This window comes from Hakea prostrata, chromosome 11 (assembly GCF_041222555.1).
Source record: "Hakea prostrata isolate BN-2017 chromosome 11, UWA_Hpros_2, whole genome shotgun sequence".
NCBI lineage: Eukaryota > Viridiplantae > Streptophyta > Magnoliopsida > Proteales > Proteaceae > Hakea > Hakea prostrata.
The window spans coordinates 11,510,243-11,526,776 of NC_142610.1; the positions used below are offsets into that span (position 1 = coordinate 11,510,243).

Consider the following 16,534-nt stretch of genomic DNA (forward strand, 5'->3'; position numbering starts at 1 on the left):
TCAAGGTATATTAGTTTTGAAGCACTTGCTTGTACTTTCAGTCATTGAACGGATATGGCCTCTTCGTGTAGTGGTTTGACATATGATTGTGTCATATTCTTTTACTTTTCTTTTTTTTTCTTTCTTTCTTCACGTATGACTATTGACATTTGAATCTTTGATCCTGTTTTTTTTTTTTTTTTTTTTTTTTTTTGGGGGGGGGGGGGGGGGGAAGAAAAGGAAAAATGGAGGTATAAGTGACTCAAATAATTATGTGTGGATTAATGAAGGAGAAAATTCCAGAGATGAGCAAGAGCCACCGAATGCAGAATACTTGTATGATCTTCGTCTCCTTCTTCCTCTTCTGCACGACAGCAATCTCGTCTCCAAACCAAGATGACCGCATGCCACCAAGGCGGTGCAGCCCCGATGGTCCTGAAATCCGATTTCCATTCTGGATAAAGAGCCAGCAGTCCGAGCTGTGTGGCTATCGACACGCGACTTCCCCCGAATCTCCTGGAGGCAGGGCAGAACCGGTCCAACAAACAGAGTGAAATAAACAAATTTATGGGTGAGTTTAAATAAATACAAATTTAGTTTAAATTGGATAACCATTGGTCTAATGCACTGGCCAATCTGAGAGTTACAGGAAATTGCAGGGGGTGAATCCGGCTATCCTGGCTTTGAAGTATATTGCGACGCCACCAGTAAAACTACTATTCTCAAGCTTCCATTTTCTGGGTCTTTCTCTGTAAAGTACATTAACTATACATCACAGACAGTAAATATCTCAGACCCTGGTGGTTGCCTTCCTCAAAGATTTCTTCATCTCAATTTATCTACTTCTCCCTTTAATCTTGCTGAACCAGCTCAATATAAGGAAAGTGTTACTGTCTTCAATTGTTCAACACAAGTAACAGGAAGAGATTTTGGGGAATTCATTACAAGTTCTCTTGTTCAATGCCTTAGCGACTCTGGGAACTATGTTTATGCTTTCTCATTACCTTACACTGATGCCAATATGCTGCACCTGGCGTTCTGCAAAAAAATTGGGGACTACTCGTATCAAACATCATGGAATCTGTTTCAGTCTGGATGGGGGTTTCAGTCTGTATACCCGTCCACAAGTGCTTATCTCCAACTGGTTTGGTCTCAACCATCGTGTGTAAGTTGTGAAACAAAGGGAGAATATTGCAGATTGAAGAACACTAGCACAAGTGAACCTCAGACCGAATGTTTCATTCCACCACCAACACCATTAGGTATGTATAATGGTCTCTCTCTGTTTCACATATTTTTCGGGTAACTTTCACTCAACCCATCTCGTCCATGATATTATATTCTTTTTAGGTCAATTATCTTGTTCAGGATTCGAAATTACTAGTTGTAGGCCCTAACCATTTGGAGGTCTTGTGTTCGGGGCAGTTTGATCTTTCTCTGAAATAGGATTTTCACACGTATACATTTATAGTCTATTAATATTAACAGGGTTGAGAGGAGTAGGGAAACAGCTAGATGTAATTCTGTTTTTCTTCGTTTACCAAAAAAAAATTCTGTTTTTCTTCTTTTTCATAGTGAAAACCCCATATTTGCTCATTTATGGACACGTTCTTCCGTAAACTGGTACAATATTGTCTTGTGTGCTGTTTTTCTAAAAGAAACCCTAATATCAAACATTGATTTCCTTTTCAACCAAAATTTTTTTTTTTTGATTTCTTTATATATATATATATTGAACGATAGAAGGATGGTTTTTTTTTTCTAATTAGAGTTAAAGTTATCTCTTTTGACAATTAAAATTCAGTAAATAAAAGCATGCAATTCTTAATTAAAATTTTATTAAATAAAAGTATGCAATTCGCAAACGCATGTGAGGTCAAAGCACCCAAAGCCGAATATAACTTTTCTATGATGCATGACCCGGGACTGTGCCGCTGGATCTTTCAAGTATGGAATGGACAATCTCAACATAATCTTGTCTCACATTTTCTACCCTTAGATAGAGGATCCCTACTCAAAAATTCCTACATAGAACGCTTTAGGCATAGTTTACAATATGACTAGATAAATGCACAGCTCTGCATGGAAGACAAACACATTTCAATTAATAACGATCTGGGCTTTGACAATAATGTGCTATAAGATCTCTGTGTGTGCATTATAACTAAAGGTGTTGATATTTATCCATAGATATATTGATTCATCTGTATTTTTGGCTGATCAGATACAGGTCGTACTACTACGACAGCTATTATAGGTAAGCCACATACATATTCACATTACATAAACTTCATTCCTTACTAGAAAATTCTACTTTGTGGGTTTTGAACTAATAGTGTTTTCATTACAGGTTTAACCACTGGCACCTTTTTTTCCTTTGTAGCAATATTTTTAAGAATATACTCAAATAAAATTGAAACAGAATACCAAGTGAGGCTTCTAAAGTTCCTTGATGACTATAAAACCCTCAAGCCCTCAAGGTTCACATTTGCTGACATTAAGAAGATCACAAATCAATTTAAGGAAAAACTGGGACAAGGAGGTTATGGTACTGTTTATAAAGGAAGGCTTTCAGGTGCAATTCTTGTTGCTGTTAAGGTATTCAATAATTCCACCAGTAACGGAGAGGACTTCATCAATGAAGTTGGTACCATCGGTACGATTCATCACAAAAATGTGGTTCGGTTAGTTGGTTTCTGTGCAGATGGATATAAACGAGTTCTTATCTATGAATTTTTATTGAATGAGTCACTAGAAAAGTTCATCTTCTCAAAAGATACTAAAAGAGCAGATCTTGGTTGGGAGAAACTTAAAGATATAGCTATTGGAATAGCGAAAGGAGTAGAGTACCTTCATCAAGGTTGTGATTTGCGTATACTGCATTTTGACATTAAGTCTCATAATATCTTATTAGATGAAAACTTCAATCCTAAAATATCTGATTTTGGTCTTGCAAAATTATTTCCCAAAGACGAAAGTGCTGTCTCCATGACTGCAGCAAGAGGGACAATAGGATATATTGCACCTGAAGTGTTCTCTAGGAACTTTGGTCATGTTTCTCATAAATCAGATGTTTATAGCTTTGGAATCATGTTGCTTGAAATGGTGGGTGGGAGAAAGAACATTGACAACACTGTAGAGAATAACAATGAAGTTTACTTCTCCCAATGGATATATAATCATTTGAGTCAAGGGAAAGAGTTGCAAATCAGGATAGATGAAGATGGAGATGCAGGCATTGCCAAGAAGCTAACAATTGTGGCACTTTGGTGCATCCAGTGGTACCCTGTTGATCGGCCTTCAATGAAAGAAGTGGTTCAGATGCTAGAATTAAGGAGATAGAGATAGCTTGATCATGCCACCCAATCCTTTTAACTCTACAATCTCTTCAAACACTAATGCAGTTAATAATGAAGGTCCCCTCCAAACGAAGTTACCAATCATCGCTGAATAAAGGTCTGGACAATCTATTGTCTTTGAGATTGATTCTAGTTAATTAGCATGGTTGTATTATTTGTATCCATCATCCATTTTATGTTCTATGTTGAAGGAGTTTTGAATTAGACGAATTGTCTTGTTTCAAAGAAGGTCCAGTTAACTCTTTACCATCTGATGATAATAAATCCAATGAATATCTTGTATTAGAATATTATACATAGTTGAATTTTATAATTCATTGTATATTCATTGGAAGACTCTCTCCAAAGAGAAGAGTCAAATTCTATAAATTTAGAGTTATAGATGGATACCCAAAATCTGCATTTGTGATTTCTTCAAGAAAAAATAAATTTATAAAAGCTAAGATAATGTGATTGGTTTTCTAGTTTGTGGAAAGATGCTAGACTTTCAACTTTCAATCCTCGACCCTCATCCTCTTCAATAAAATGGTAAAGATACCATTGGATAATCAAAACTTTGTATTAAAACTTGCACTCGTATGGAATCTAAAGAAAAAGAAAATCCAAAAACCTATCTTAATCAATACAATAACCAATAGAATATAATTCAGATCCTTCTAAACATAATACATCGTGAGTATCATAAGTTCACTATCTGATATGAATCCAATTCATTTACACTTGTAGACGTAATGGGTAGATTAATACAAAACTTTTTTTTCAAACAAATAATTTTTTATATATTAGAATTGAGGTATTACATGATATACCATCAAGCATAATCAAATCCATATATGACCGTTTCACTAAAAGGTATTGATCTTACAAACAATATTATTGCTGGTAGTTTGTGGATGAAACATTGGCCCATTGTGGCTTGATTTTTAGATAATTATTCTTACCAGAAAATGGGGGGGGATCCTTGTAATTATTGCCACCATGATCTTAATTATTCTTACCAGAAAATGGGGGGGGGGGGGGAATTCCTTTGATAATTATAATGCTTCTACCATGAATCTTAAATTCACAATTTAAGAATTCAAGCAGGTGTCATGAACTTTGAATAATTGAGCATAGGATAACTCTTTATGTTGGATATAAAATTAGAGTTGCTGCCCTTGTCTCAATCTCTCGTTTTTAATTCAAAGAAACTCAAATTCCTTGGTTACAATTCAGGTCTGTCGATCACTCACACTCACTCGCACTGTGCAAGGTCTTAGCTTTATTTATGGTTTTGAAACTCAGATTGATACGGCTATTGAATGCTAAGAAAATCTCAAATGGTCACTCCTTTTACCAACCCTGTTACCCTTTATCTTATGCAGCAGCAATCGAATCTCAGCAAGCTTTACCAGATGATGGCTTCGAAAACAATACCAAAGGTATTAACTTTGATACTCTCTTCCTTTCCTGCACAAAAACCCACCTTGCCAAACGCCTCCACGCGCTTCTTCTGGTTTCTGGGAATTCCCAGGACATCTTTTTCTCTACCAGGCTTGTCAACCTATATGCCAACGTTGGTGATATAGTCTCATCCCGTCTCACCTTTGAACGAATTCGTAAGAAAAATGTCTTTTCCTGGAATTCGATGATCTCTAGCTATGTTCGTAATGGGTGTTTCCATGAAGCCCTGGACTGTTATTACCAGTTGCTCACTACATCGAATGTTCGACCTGATTTCTTCACTTTCCCTGTCGTGTTGAAAGCATGTAATAAGCTTGGCGATGGCAGAAGGATTCATTGTTGGGTTTTGAAATTGGGTTTTGTCCCCGATGTCTTTGTGGCTGCTTCTTTGATTCATATGTATTCAAGGCATGGGCTCGCGGGTGATGCCTATAGGGTGTTTGATAAAATGATTGTTCGAGATATGGGGTCATGGAATGCAATGATTTCTGGATTTTGTCAAAATGGGAAAGCCGCAGAGGCATTGTATGTGTTTAAGGATATGATTTGGGAAGGGGTGAAGATGGATTCAGTTACAGTTTCAAGTGTTCTTCCTATTTGTGCTCCTTTGGACGATCTTTTAATGGGAATGTTGATTCATGTGTATGTTATCAAGAATGGGTTGGAATTTGATGTGTTTGTGTCCAATGCTTTGATTAACATGTATGCCAAATTGGGCTGCTTGGAATCTGCAAGTTGTATCTTTGATCGAATGTCAGTGAGGGATTTGGTATCATGGAACTCAATCATTTCAGCACATGAGCAGAATGGTAACTTAACCGGGGCTCTTGACTTATTTTTTGAGATGAAGCAGGGCAGCATTCAACCTGATGTGTTGACTTTGGTGAGCTTGGCATCCATAGTTGCTCAATCTGGGAATTGTTATAACAGCAGAGCTATACATGGTTTTATCACTAGGCGGGGTTGGCTTACAGAGGATACTGTCATTGGCAATGCAGTTATTGATATGTATGCTAAATTGAGCAATATTAACTCTGCCAGAAAGGTCTTCGAAGGAATGCAGAACAAAGATGTGATTTCCTTTAATACATTAATCGCAGGCTATACGCAAAATGGTCTTGCAAGTGAGGCTGTTGAGGTTTACCACATGCTTGTAGGTTGCAAGAGTATAGCATCCGACCAAGGAACCTTGGTAAACATTCTGCCAGCGTACTCCCACTTAGGAGCCTTGCTACATGGTATGAGAATCCATGGACGAGCAATCAAAACTGGTCTCCATATGGATGTATTCGTGCATACCTGTCTTATAGACATGTACTCTAAATGTGGGAGGTTAGAGGATGCAATGCACTTATTCCTCGAAGTTCCCCAGAAGAGTTCAGTCCCATGGAATGCTATAATATCAAGTCATGGTATTCATGGTCATGGTAAGAACGCAATGATGCTTTTCCAGAAAATGCAAGACGAGGGGGTTAAGCCTGATCATGTCACCTTCGTATCTCTGTTGTCAGCTTGTAGTCATGCAGGCTTGGTTGAGCAGGGGCAGTGGTGCTTTCAGTTGATGCAGGAGCACTATGGGATTGTACCAAGTTTGAAGCACTACGGGTGCATGGTGGACTTGCTTGGTCGAGCGGGGAAGTTGGACAGTGCCTATGAGTTTATAAAGAATATTCCTGTCAAGCCAGATGCTTCCATCTGGGGTGCTCTTCTAGGTGCTTGTCGTATTCATGGCAATGTTAAATTGGGGACCGTTGCATCAGAACGCTTGTTTGAAGTGGACTCAGAAAATGTTGGCTACTATGTTTTATTATCAAATATATATGCTAACATTGGAAAGTGGGAGGTGGTGGACAATGTAAGATCACTTGCCAAATCTAGGGGATTACAGAAGACCCCTGGTTGGAGCTCAATTGAGCTGGACAATAAAGTCCATGTATTTTACACAGGGAATCGATCTCACCCACAAATTGAGGATATCTACAAGGAATTGGGGGTACTATTGGCTAAGATGAAAACCCTAGGTTATGTGCCTGATTTTAGCTTTGTGCTACAGGATGTTGAGGAAGATGAGAAGGAGCACATCCTTATGAGTCATAGTGAGAGGCTGGCTATTGCTTTTGGGATTATTAGCACCCCACCCAATGCTCCTATTCGAATTTTCAAGAATTTGCGGGTTTGTGGAGATTGTCACAATGCTACCAAGCTCATATCAAGGATCACTGAGAGGGACATTGTTGTGAGGGATTCAAATCGCTTCCATCATTTCAAGGATGGCAGTTGCTCTTGTGGAGATTATTGGTGATGATTTTCTTCAGTTCTGAAAAAAATTTCAAGTGTCTCACTGAATACATCAACTAAGAAGTATTTGTGTCAACTTTCTTCTGTATCTGAGGGGTTCAAACTGCTTCCATCATTTCAAGAATGGAAATTTCTCTTATGGAGATTATTGGTGATGATATTCTTTAATTGTTCTGGAAAATTACAAGTTTCTCACTGTATACAGCAACTAAGAAGCAATTGTGTCAACTTTCTTCTGTATATTCTTTTGGACACTGTGCTGCTGTCATTTTTGAGTTAGTTACACAAACGTGTTAGGTAATTATTACAAAAATTTTCATTTCTTTTTTGAGCGAATAAGTTTTCATCTTCCATTTGGTTTGATTTCACTCACCTTCCTTTATTTGCCTTGCATTCAGACAGCCATTATGAGCATCCAGTTTTCCGTATTCAGGTGATTCATAGTTTGTGATTAGGTCTTCAATTTGGAGGCTTGCAGCTGTGACTGTTGTACATGGATGTCTGGACTTCCTTCCTTTGCTAAGTGGCTGAAGAATGTAAGCTGTGGCACTGTTGTCTTTAGCTAAGTAGATGTACCTATTACAGTTAGTTTTAGAGAGGATGGAGAAAAATGGTAATCGACCAGTGATTCTTTCTTGCTCTTGGCGAAGAATTCTATTTTCTTGCTTTGGAGAAAAAATCATGATCCTTGTGAAAAAAAAGATGAATATTGTTGATAGGAGCATGTTTTGGGTTATCTGGGGACCTCATTCGGCTATTTCATGAGTTGCAGGAAAAGGGAGTCTCTAAAAGAGTTCAGCAACTTTGTAGCTTATGGAGAGATCAAGTGAAGGGCAGACAGGTCAGATTTCAGGATTAATATTCAAAACCATGCTACTATGGGAATGATAAATTGAGGTCAGGATCTGCCACTGCAGACTCTCATCCCTCAAATTAATTCTAGGAGAAATGATGGACACCCTCCTTGAGCATTTTGGAAGGCACATTTGTTCGTTATTGAGATCGATGTCAAATCCACCATTGCAGCTCCAACTCATTCACTGATAGTCCTTTGGTCCAGACATGTGAGTTCTTCCCATCCCTCCCCCACAAAAAGAAAAAGATATAGTTTCTTGTTTTTTCCAGATTTTGGCCTCCTTGCCTTTTGTTTGTCAAGCTTTGGTTGCACTAGTCTTCTGCAAGCAAATGGTCAAATGGTCTTTCTATAAGAAGACTTAAAGCAGATTGTAATATATGAATGCACCATTGGCATTATAACCTTTACAGTTTACACAAACTTAATGATGGTCTTTTATCATGATTGGTTGAGTTGGTTATTTTCCATTACCTCCACCCACATCGACTTCCAAACCCAGCAACAAGCAACAACCAAAAAAGAGCCAATAATCTGCTTTTGGTTTTTGTTTACTGTAAAATATGTAACAGAAGTGTTTCATAACTGACTCAGATGTAAACCCCATCATTACAGTGGTAAGACTTATGGGTCACTGGGGAAGTGGCAGGGTCACTGGGGAAGTGTTACAGGAGTGCCGTACCTTTTTATGTTCTCCTTTTGTTCTTTCAATTCATAAAGCTGTCCACCTCGTGACTGAACTCAGTACTTTTATTTGGATCCAGAAATCAGTTATCCTTGTGATAGAAATATATTAATTGTCTAAACAAAATGTTTGGTTCTATTCTAGTCAAGCATCATTCACATTCTTCTGTGAAGGAGGTTCAATATTTGTAGTATAGCTTAGGCATTCTAATCATGGTAACCCAATTTTGTGTGAAACAGTCTTTGGATGTCATGTTTCCAAAGAAGGGGAGAGTAGATATTGTAATTGATAAACCTTCTCGAATAATCTTATAGTGATTTTACTTGTATATATAGAACACATCTTAAGGAGAATACTTGTGAGAAAGCAAATTATTTATCTCAAGTAGGTAACCTGTATAAGTTAAAGTAAGATCTCTGTGGAACACTTGAAACCCAGTTATTACATTACATCTCCAGTTATATTTCCCTTCATATAACCAAGGGAGAGTCCACCACTGACAACCATGATCTGTCCAACTTTTCCTTGCAGGGCATGCTTAAAGCTAAGGCTTCACCATTCCTTTTATTTTGATTCTTTCCTTTCTTGGCCATTATTTTTGTGAATTATGATTGTAGTTTAATTTCAGAGATAGATTTATTAAAGAACTTGTTTGGTTTGTAACCTAATTTGAACATGATCTTCTGGTTAGACCGATATTCCTTTGGACCTCGGTCCCTATTTGAATGAACATCCCTTCTACCAAAAAAAAAAAAGATATAAATGGAGTATGTATGTTTAATGCAGGTCACAGACCCTAATCAAGGTAGTGACTCTCTCTTCCTTTGACCTCAATAAGAAAATATTCCATGAAGAACAAATAATTGCCTACACATTAACAGGGTGAAATACTGAAATGCAGCCATATGCGCATGAGTGATGTAGAGATATGTAGTTTTTGAACTCCTCTCCCCTAGAAATAACCCTCATTTTCTTCCTAAATTAGTCCTTACATTCTGCACATCAACTTCTCTTTCAGTTGTCTTCTGAGAATCTTTCCAGCAGAAGATTTTGGAATGGAGCTTGTGAAGATCACCTTCCTCACCTTCTTGTATGGAGCAACCTAAAAATGATAAAAATTGAAGTGTTAGTTTTCTTGAACTGTTATCTTACTTTTGAAAACAGAGTTGCTGAATAATATTATACGCATTACATCCAAGGCAGGTAATCGGATTGGCAAGGGACCATTGCCTAAGAAAGCATGAGGCATTGAGATTGAATAAGCTAAGAAAGAAAAGAGAGACCTTTCCAGCAACAAAGGTCTTCACATCAGCTTGAGAAAGTGAACTCCCCTGCCTTTTGACAACAAATGCAACTGGTATTTCACCAGCCAGTTCGTCAGGGGCCCTAAATAAGAGAATGGGAGAATAATAAATTGAAAAGATCAAAATTAAGAGAACTAGGGAAAACAACTTTTGAGATTAAACAAGTCAATTAAGGGCAAAGGCTTACCCTATTACAGCAGCATCAAGTATATCTGGATGGGATGTCAGTACAGATTCTAAATCAGCAGGAGCAATCTGGCATAATTATAAACAGTAAAACACTGTTTAGTCTATCAAGAAATTAAGTTGAACTTGGTGTAAGGTTGCATGAGAAAAATGCCTCACTGACTTTGCTTGTACAGTGTCAAAGACACTGGGTTCGCCTTTCTAATCATATTCCAGTAGAAAACTTTTAGACCTGTTACTGACTGCATTTTAATGTCATTATCAAGTGGGTATTCTAACTGCTTGGTTGGTCTTTGATGACTTTTTGTGTCTAAACAACTTTTAACTTATTCATAAATGGGGTCTTCTCATAATTGAGATTATCTATCTATGCATGGAAACATTGAAATTTCTGTGAGTTAAAGTCTCTTCCAGAAAAACAGTGGAGAACATTGGAAAGCTATATTATATTATTTTGGGTCCAAGAAAACTATCACAAACTCTTAAAAAGGTTGGCTTTGGTCCCTCATACTTGTGATTCTCCATTAAAAAAGATAAGTTGGTAGCTATTTTTGTAGACAAGTAGAGTCAAGGGCTTCATCTACATCCATTTGTCAAGGAAAGAGTGACAATCCCAGAATGGGAATCTGAATTCTCTCCAATGACATTTAACAACCAGAGTCGGTGAGAGATCAATTCTAATAGTTAGATGTCATTGGAGGGGATCTAAGCTTGATGTGATGAAAGACCAGCTCTGTCTAGAAAGAGTTAACATCAGGTCCCCACATGGGAATATGTGGGGTCAAATCTGAACCCTTTATGGATATCTGTAAGTGTCATACATGTCAGAGGTGGATCTATTGCCCTATGTATGATTCAGATCTGTTACCACCCATCCCCTTATGGGAGCAAGATTCGAATTCCATAGAAGGGTTGGTAGCTAATACGGCATGAATTTCTAACTGTGATCATCTCTATCTATTATGATTGGATTAATTGATAAAGGATTCCTTTGAGATCAATTAAATTACCTGAAAGCCTTTGTATTTGATTATCTCCTTCAACCGATCCAATACATAAATGTATCCATCATTATCAAAATAACCAATGTCACCAGTGTGTAACCAACCCTCATTATCAATTGCAGATCTTGTTGCTTCTTCATTGTTTAAGTACCCTGAAAATTAATCCACCCAGTTTTCAAAATAAAGTAACCAGACAGGAAAAGAAATATTATTTGGTGAAGAATCATAAATAGAGTTTTCGTACACCCGTGATACTTTTGAAGAGTGCAGTTCTCTACCCACACGGTAGAGAATTGTGCTTCTATCATTCATTCTCACAACACATTTAGGAGGGAGACCCAGCTCTGAGTAAATGACAAGGTGGACTAGAGGGTGGGTCACACTCCCTTGCTAGTACCCAGTGGTGGGTCCCTCCTCCAAATCTGTACCGATAAATATGAGCAAAATCTTCTAAACTCGCAAGTAGAGGGTCCCAACTCCAAAGTCGTCCGAATAGACATGATGTGTACAATATATAACCAGCTAGGGATGAAAATATTCTTCTTACCTTTCATAATACCAGGTCCTCTTAGCCATAGCTCACCACTTTTCCCAGGAGGCATAGAAGAAGAAGACATTGGATCTACCACTTTAGCTTGCATATTTGGAGCTAAGAGTCCAATTGAAGTATATCTAATTGTGCCATCATTGAAGCCACGGGTTCCCACTGCAGTTGTCTCTGTCATGCCATAACCCTGAAAGAAAAACCATTTTCAGAGACACTAAACAAACCCAGATCCAAGCACAAGTGAACCATAGAATTCAAAAGAGCCCATTTCTGAGATTTGAAATGATAACACAGAGTAATTAAGGATACTAGATCTGAAACTGAGAAAATAAAAATTACTTTTTTTTTTTTTACACATGTACCTGAATGAAATCAACATTAGGGAAGCTTCTCAGGAAGTCTTCAACAAGACTGGAGCTCACAGGTGCTGCACCAGATGATACTTGTTTCAAGCTTGGAAACTGATGTCTACTCTTCTTTGATTTCACAAGAGACATCAATATTGGTGGAACAGCAGGTACATGTGTGACTTTATACTTATCAATGGCTCTCACCATTTCTTCTTCAGTGAACTTCCTCATCACGACAACCGTTGTTCCCAGCGAAAGTAATCCGATTCCAAGCAGGGTAAGGCCATAGACATGAAACAAAGGAAGAGTAGCCAAATATACATTCTCTGAAGCTGGGTAATGATACTGAGAAGATTCAAATCTAACAAACAGTTCCACTGAAGCTATCAGATTCTTATGGGTCATGACAACCCCTTTACTAGGACCAGAAGTACCTGAAGAAAACAGGATTGTTGCTGTGTCTTCTTGTTTGATTAAAGGCTTGGGTGCCTTGTTTGGTTTACTAGAAAGAAGCCTAGAAAAAAGTGAGAATTCAGGGGAGCTTGAAAATGAATCTAAATTTTCAGGCACTGCAATAACCCCAACACCCATTTTCTCAATCTCATTAATCTTACCTGAAGTGGTAAACACAAGGCTTGTTCTGCATTGGGTTAACTGCTTCTGTGTCTCAGGAATACTACTGAGAGGATTAATGGCAGTGGCAATGGCACCAATGGACAAGATACCCATATATATGACAGGGATGAAAATGGTGTTGGGTAATAGAATTGAAACAACATCTCCTTGACCAGTTCCAATTTCATGTAGCCCAGCAGCTATGGATTTCACCATCTGAGGCAGTTTGGAATAAGAGATTGTGAACCCAGTTGAGGAATCAACAAGGGCTGTAACCCCATTATGTTTGTGTGAGAAGATCAAAGAGACAACATCTTGAAATGGGTTTCTGGGGAGCTGAACTGGTTTTTGCTTGCTTTGATAAATTCCAGTTTCAGGAGAGAACCAGTGAGGGATGGATATTCTAGGGAGGTTGGTGGTGTCATGGGTAACTCTCAAGGTTTGGGCAGTTTCAGCTACTGCAGCCATCGTTGCAGAGAAGAGAATGAAAACCCACAAGGTTTGCTAGGTGTTGCCTGGTCTCTGTTGCTGTTTATTGTATATAAGCCACTTGTAAAGGTTGGCACACTGGCGCTGTAGCAAAGTTGTGACACTTGATGCCACCTCAATGTCAGATCCATAATTGTGTGGTTAGAAACTTTGGATGTAATTTCACCATTCCCCCCAAAAGGCAATTAAATAAATAAGTAAAATAAAATAATATTCTGATAAAAAAATATATTCGATTAATTAATAAAACAAATTGCATTGGCACCCAAAATGAACACCTTAAAGCACTGACACCCATTTTATGTTTAAAAAGCACAGAGACCCCAAAATTGAATTTTCGTTAGGTATATTTGTCCGACTTGTCCCTAAAAACTTTTTAAACACTATTTATTATAGGGATATTTTTTAAAATAAACAGTGATTCTACTGTTTTCAATGATAAATTTGACAAATATATCTAATAAAAAATCAATTTTAGAGTCTATGTGCTTTTTAAAAATAAAGTGGGGTGCAGTGCTTTAAGACCTCTATTTTGGGATGCCAGTGCAATTTACTATAATTAATACATAGAATATTAATCCTAATGTACATCCATAAATTGTATATATTCTCACATGAGAATCATTTTTAATATTATTAATGCCTTCAGTTTCTTATGGCACCCCTATGGAAATGACTTGTTTGCCCTTCCTCTCTCATATGCTCCCGAGATTAATATGTGAAGCAAATTATAGCTTTCTATCCGTCCTAAATATAATAGGAACAAGATTTTCTAAAACTATAAAGCATAAATGTTTTTGTTCAAAAGCGTTACTTATGTGCCAACGCAAAGCTGTTCTAGTGGTGAAACCAACACCTCTTAGTGAAGAGGTCGTGGGTTCGACTCTTGCTAATTCATATTAATGAAATCATCTTTATCATTGAGCAAACCAAATATTACACATACATTAGATGAAATTCAAATTTTGCCAACCCTCATCCTCATCTATCCACCTTGCCTTCCTTACTGGCATTTATTTTTCATATCATGGATATTAAATTTATTGTATATGTCATATATAGCAAATTATATTAGTTGTACATATCATTGATAACCCATTCTGGTATTGTAATAGTGGTCATTTATCACACATTAGTCAATAAGAAAATTTTACATTCTATGGAATTTCTTCCCTAACACAGTATCAACATAAGATGATTGTTTTTCTCGTCATGGCTGGTGATGGATCCTTCTATATTTCACCCACTACTGATGTTTTTTCAGCCTCTGTGCCACATCTGGTCTCATCCAAAAATTATCATTTGGTAAATTTATCGAGTACCATTGTTTGTCATACCTCAACTAACACTTGGATATTGGATTCAGGTGCAACCGATCACATCACCTTTAATCCTACTATCTTGCACTCATTAAATCCTATTATTTCTAATCTTATACCAGATGGTTCCGTTGTTCCCATCACTAGCTCTAGTAGTATTACTATTTGTTATGGTATTTCTTTGGATAGTGTTCTCTGTGCACATTTTTTTCATTTCGATTTGTTCTCCATTAGCCAATTCATCGACAATTCAAATTGTGACATTATTTTTCTAAACATTCCTATATATTTCTGGATTGTCAATCGAATAGGATTTTGGAAATGGGTATTGCGCAATGGTAATCTTATTATCTTGATACAACACCTGTTTCTTTAGCATTGACCATTGGTTCTCCTCCTTTTGATCTTTGGTATTGGCGTTTAGGCCACCCTAACACCCTTTCCCCTACCACTTTAAATAACTTACACGCTGGCATTACTTTCAATCGTACCCCTTGTCTTGTGTGTCCTATGGCAAAACAAACTAAATTATCATTTTCTTCGAGTATTATATCTACGACTGCTTGTTTTGATTTAATTCATGTGGACATTTGGGGACCTTATAAAATTAAATCCCTCTCGGGTGCATGTTTCTTCCTTACCATCGTAGACGACTTCTCCCGTAGCACACGGGTCTATCTTATGGGATCTAAATCTGATGCTAATTTTCTTATTCTTCATTTTTTTTGTCATGGTTAAAACCCAATTTATTGGTACAAAACTTTTTAATGGTATCATTATCTCATATCTTAAACAATTAGGCGTCCTCCACCAATCTAGCTGCGTTGACACTCCTCAACAAAATGGGGTTGTAGAACGTTAGCAAAGACATATCTTAAATATTGCTAGAGCTCTTCAATTTCAATTAGATATTCTTTTGCATTTTTGGGGTGAATGTGTCCAAACCGTTGTTTATTTAATCAATCCAATACCCACTACTGTCTTGGGAGGCCTTAGTCCATTTGAAAACTTTATGATAGACCCCCTTTTTTTAAGTCATTTGAGAGTCTTTGGGTATTTATGTTTTGAGCATAATACCAATATTTCTCATAAATTTGATAAGCGTGCATCCCTGGGATTTTTAATTGGTATCCCTATGGACAAAAAGGCTATAAGATTTTTGACATTTCCTCAAAAAAGGTATATGTCGCAAGGGACGTTACTTTTCAAGAACACATTTTTCCTTATGCCCTTCTAAATAACTCTACCACACATCATCAAGTTTTACCCTTACCTGTCTGTGCATGATGTCCCAAAAGAGTCTCATGATATCTTCTCGACATTGCATGCAACCCTTTACACCCTCATTTGGCCCTTCTAGATTTCATGACTGACAACCAAGATGTAATCTCTATACAAGAAACTCCCACCCCACTCCTCCTGAGGCTGAACCAGTACCTCTTACTGAAACTACTTCTATTGTAGCCTCTAAGCCTCTAGTCCCCAACGCATCCATCTTCCCCCACATTATTTTGAAGATTCTCATTGCACCTTCCCTTCGTCATTTCAATCATCATCGTAGACAGGTACTAATATACCGTATCCTCTCTCAAATTTCTTGAGCTATGCTGACTTTTGATCCTCACACGTGGCTTTCCTTGCATCTTTATCTAATGAGAATGCAGCCAAGAATTTCACGGAGGCAATGAAACATCAGGAATGGCGTCACGCTTGAAGGACGAAATAGGGTTACGACTCTTAAGAAAACATGGACACTTATTCCCCTACCACAAGGGGAAAAAAACCCATTGGTTATCGTTGGATATATATAAAATTAAGCATAAGGCTGATGATGGCACCATTGAATGATACAAAGCCTGGTTGGTAGCAACTACACTCAGGTTGAGGGAGTAGATTTTACAGAAACATTCACTCCAGTGGTGAAACTTATGATTGTATGGGTACTTTTGGCAATTGCCACTACAAATGGATGGCCTTTGGAACAAATGGATGTAAATAATGTTTTTTTATAAGGCAACCTCAATAAGGAAGTTTATATGTTGTCACCTCCTAAATATCAGAGAAAGGGGGAGAACTTGGTTTGTCGTCCCCATAAGTCCATAT

The 16,534-nt window shown here is 37.5% G+C and overlaps 2 protein-coding genes and 1 pseudogene across 3 annotated transcripts; 2 read left to right on the forward strand and 1 right to left on the reverse strand.

Annotated features, from left to right (window-relative positions):
- The first annotated feature begins 263 nt into the window (after positions 1 to 263).
- Positions 264 to 3,433, forward strand: LOC149000110 (rust resistance kinase Lr10 pseudogene; annotated as a pseudogene).
- A 990-nt stretch (positions 3,434 to 4,423) lies between these two features.
- Positions 4,424 to 9,320, forward strand: EMB2758 (Tetratricopeptide repeat (TPR)-like superfamily protein). 2 transcript variants are annotated; one of them, XM_089140102.1, is made up of 3 exons: positions 4,424 to 7,376; positions 7,478 to 7,615; positions 7,852 to 9,320. In XM_089140102.1, exon 1 carries the CDS (start codon positions 4,606 to 4,608, stop codon positions 7,081 to 7,083), a length of 2,478 nt encoding a protein of 825 aa, XP_088996228.1. In that variant the 5' UTR covers positions 4,424 to 4,605; the 3' UTR covers positions 7,084 to 7,376; positions 7,478 to 7,615; positions 7,852 to 9,320. The 2 variants fall into 2 exon arrangements, with proteins under 2 accessions (XP_088996228.1, XP_088996227.1); XM_089140101.1 differs by having other exon boundaries at positions 7,478 to 9,320.
- A 74-nt stretch (positions 9,321 to 9,394) lies between these two features.
- Positions 9,395 to 13,121, reverse strand: LOC149000112 (4-coumarate--CoA ligase-like 6). The gene is made up of 6 exons (XM_089140103.1): positions 12,021 to 13,121; positions 11,659 to 11,845; positions 11,118 to 11,263; positions 10,109 to 10,176; positions 9,901 to 10,003; positions 9,395 to 9,719 (listed from the first exon to the last, which is right to left on the reverse strand). The coding sequence occupies exons 1-6, from the start codon at positions 13,089 to 13,091 to the stop codon at positions 9,606 to 9,608; spliced, it is 1,689 nt and encodes a 562-aa protein (XP_088996229.1). The 5' UTR covers positions 13,092 to 13,121; the 3' UTR covers positions 9,395 to 9,605.
- Positions 13,122 to 16,534: the final 3,413 nt, after the last annotated feature.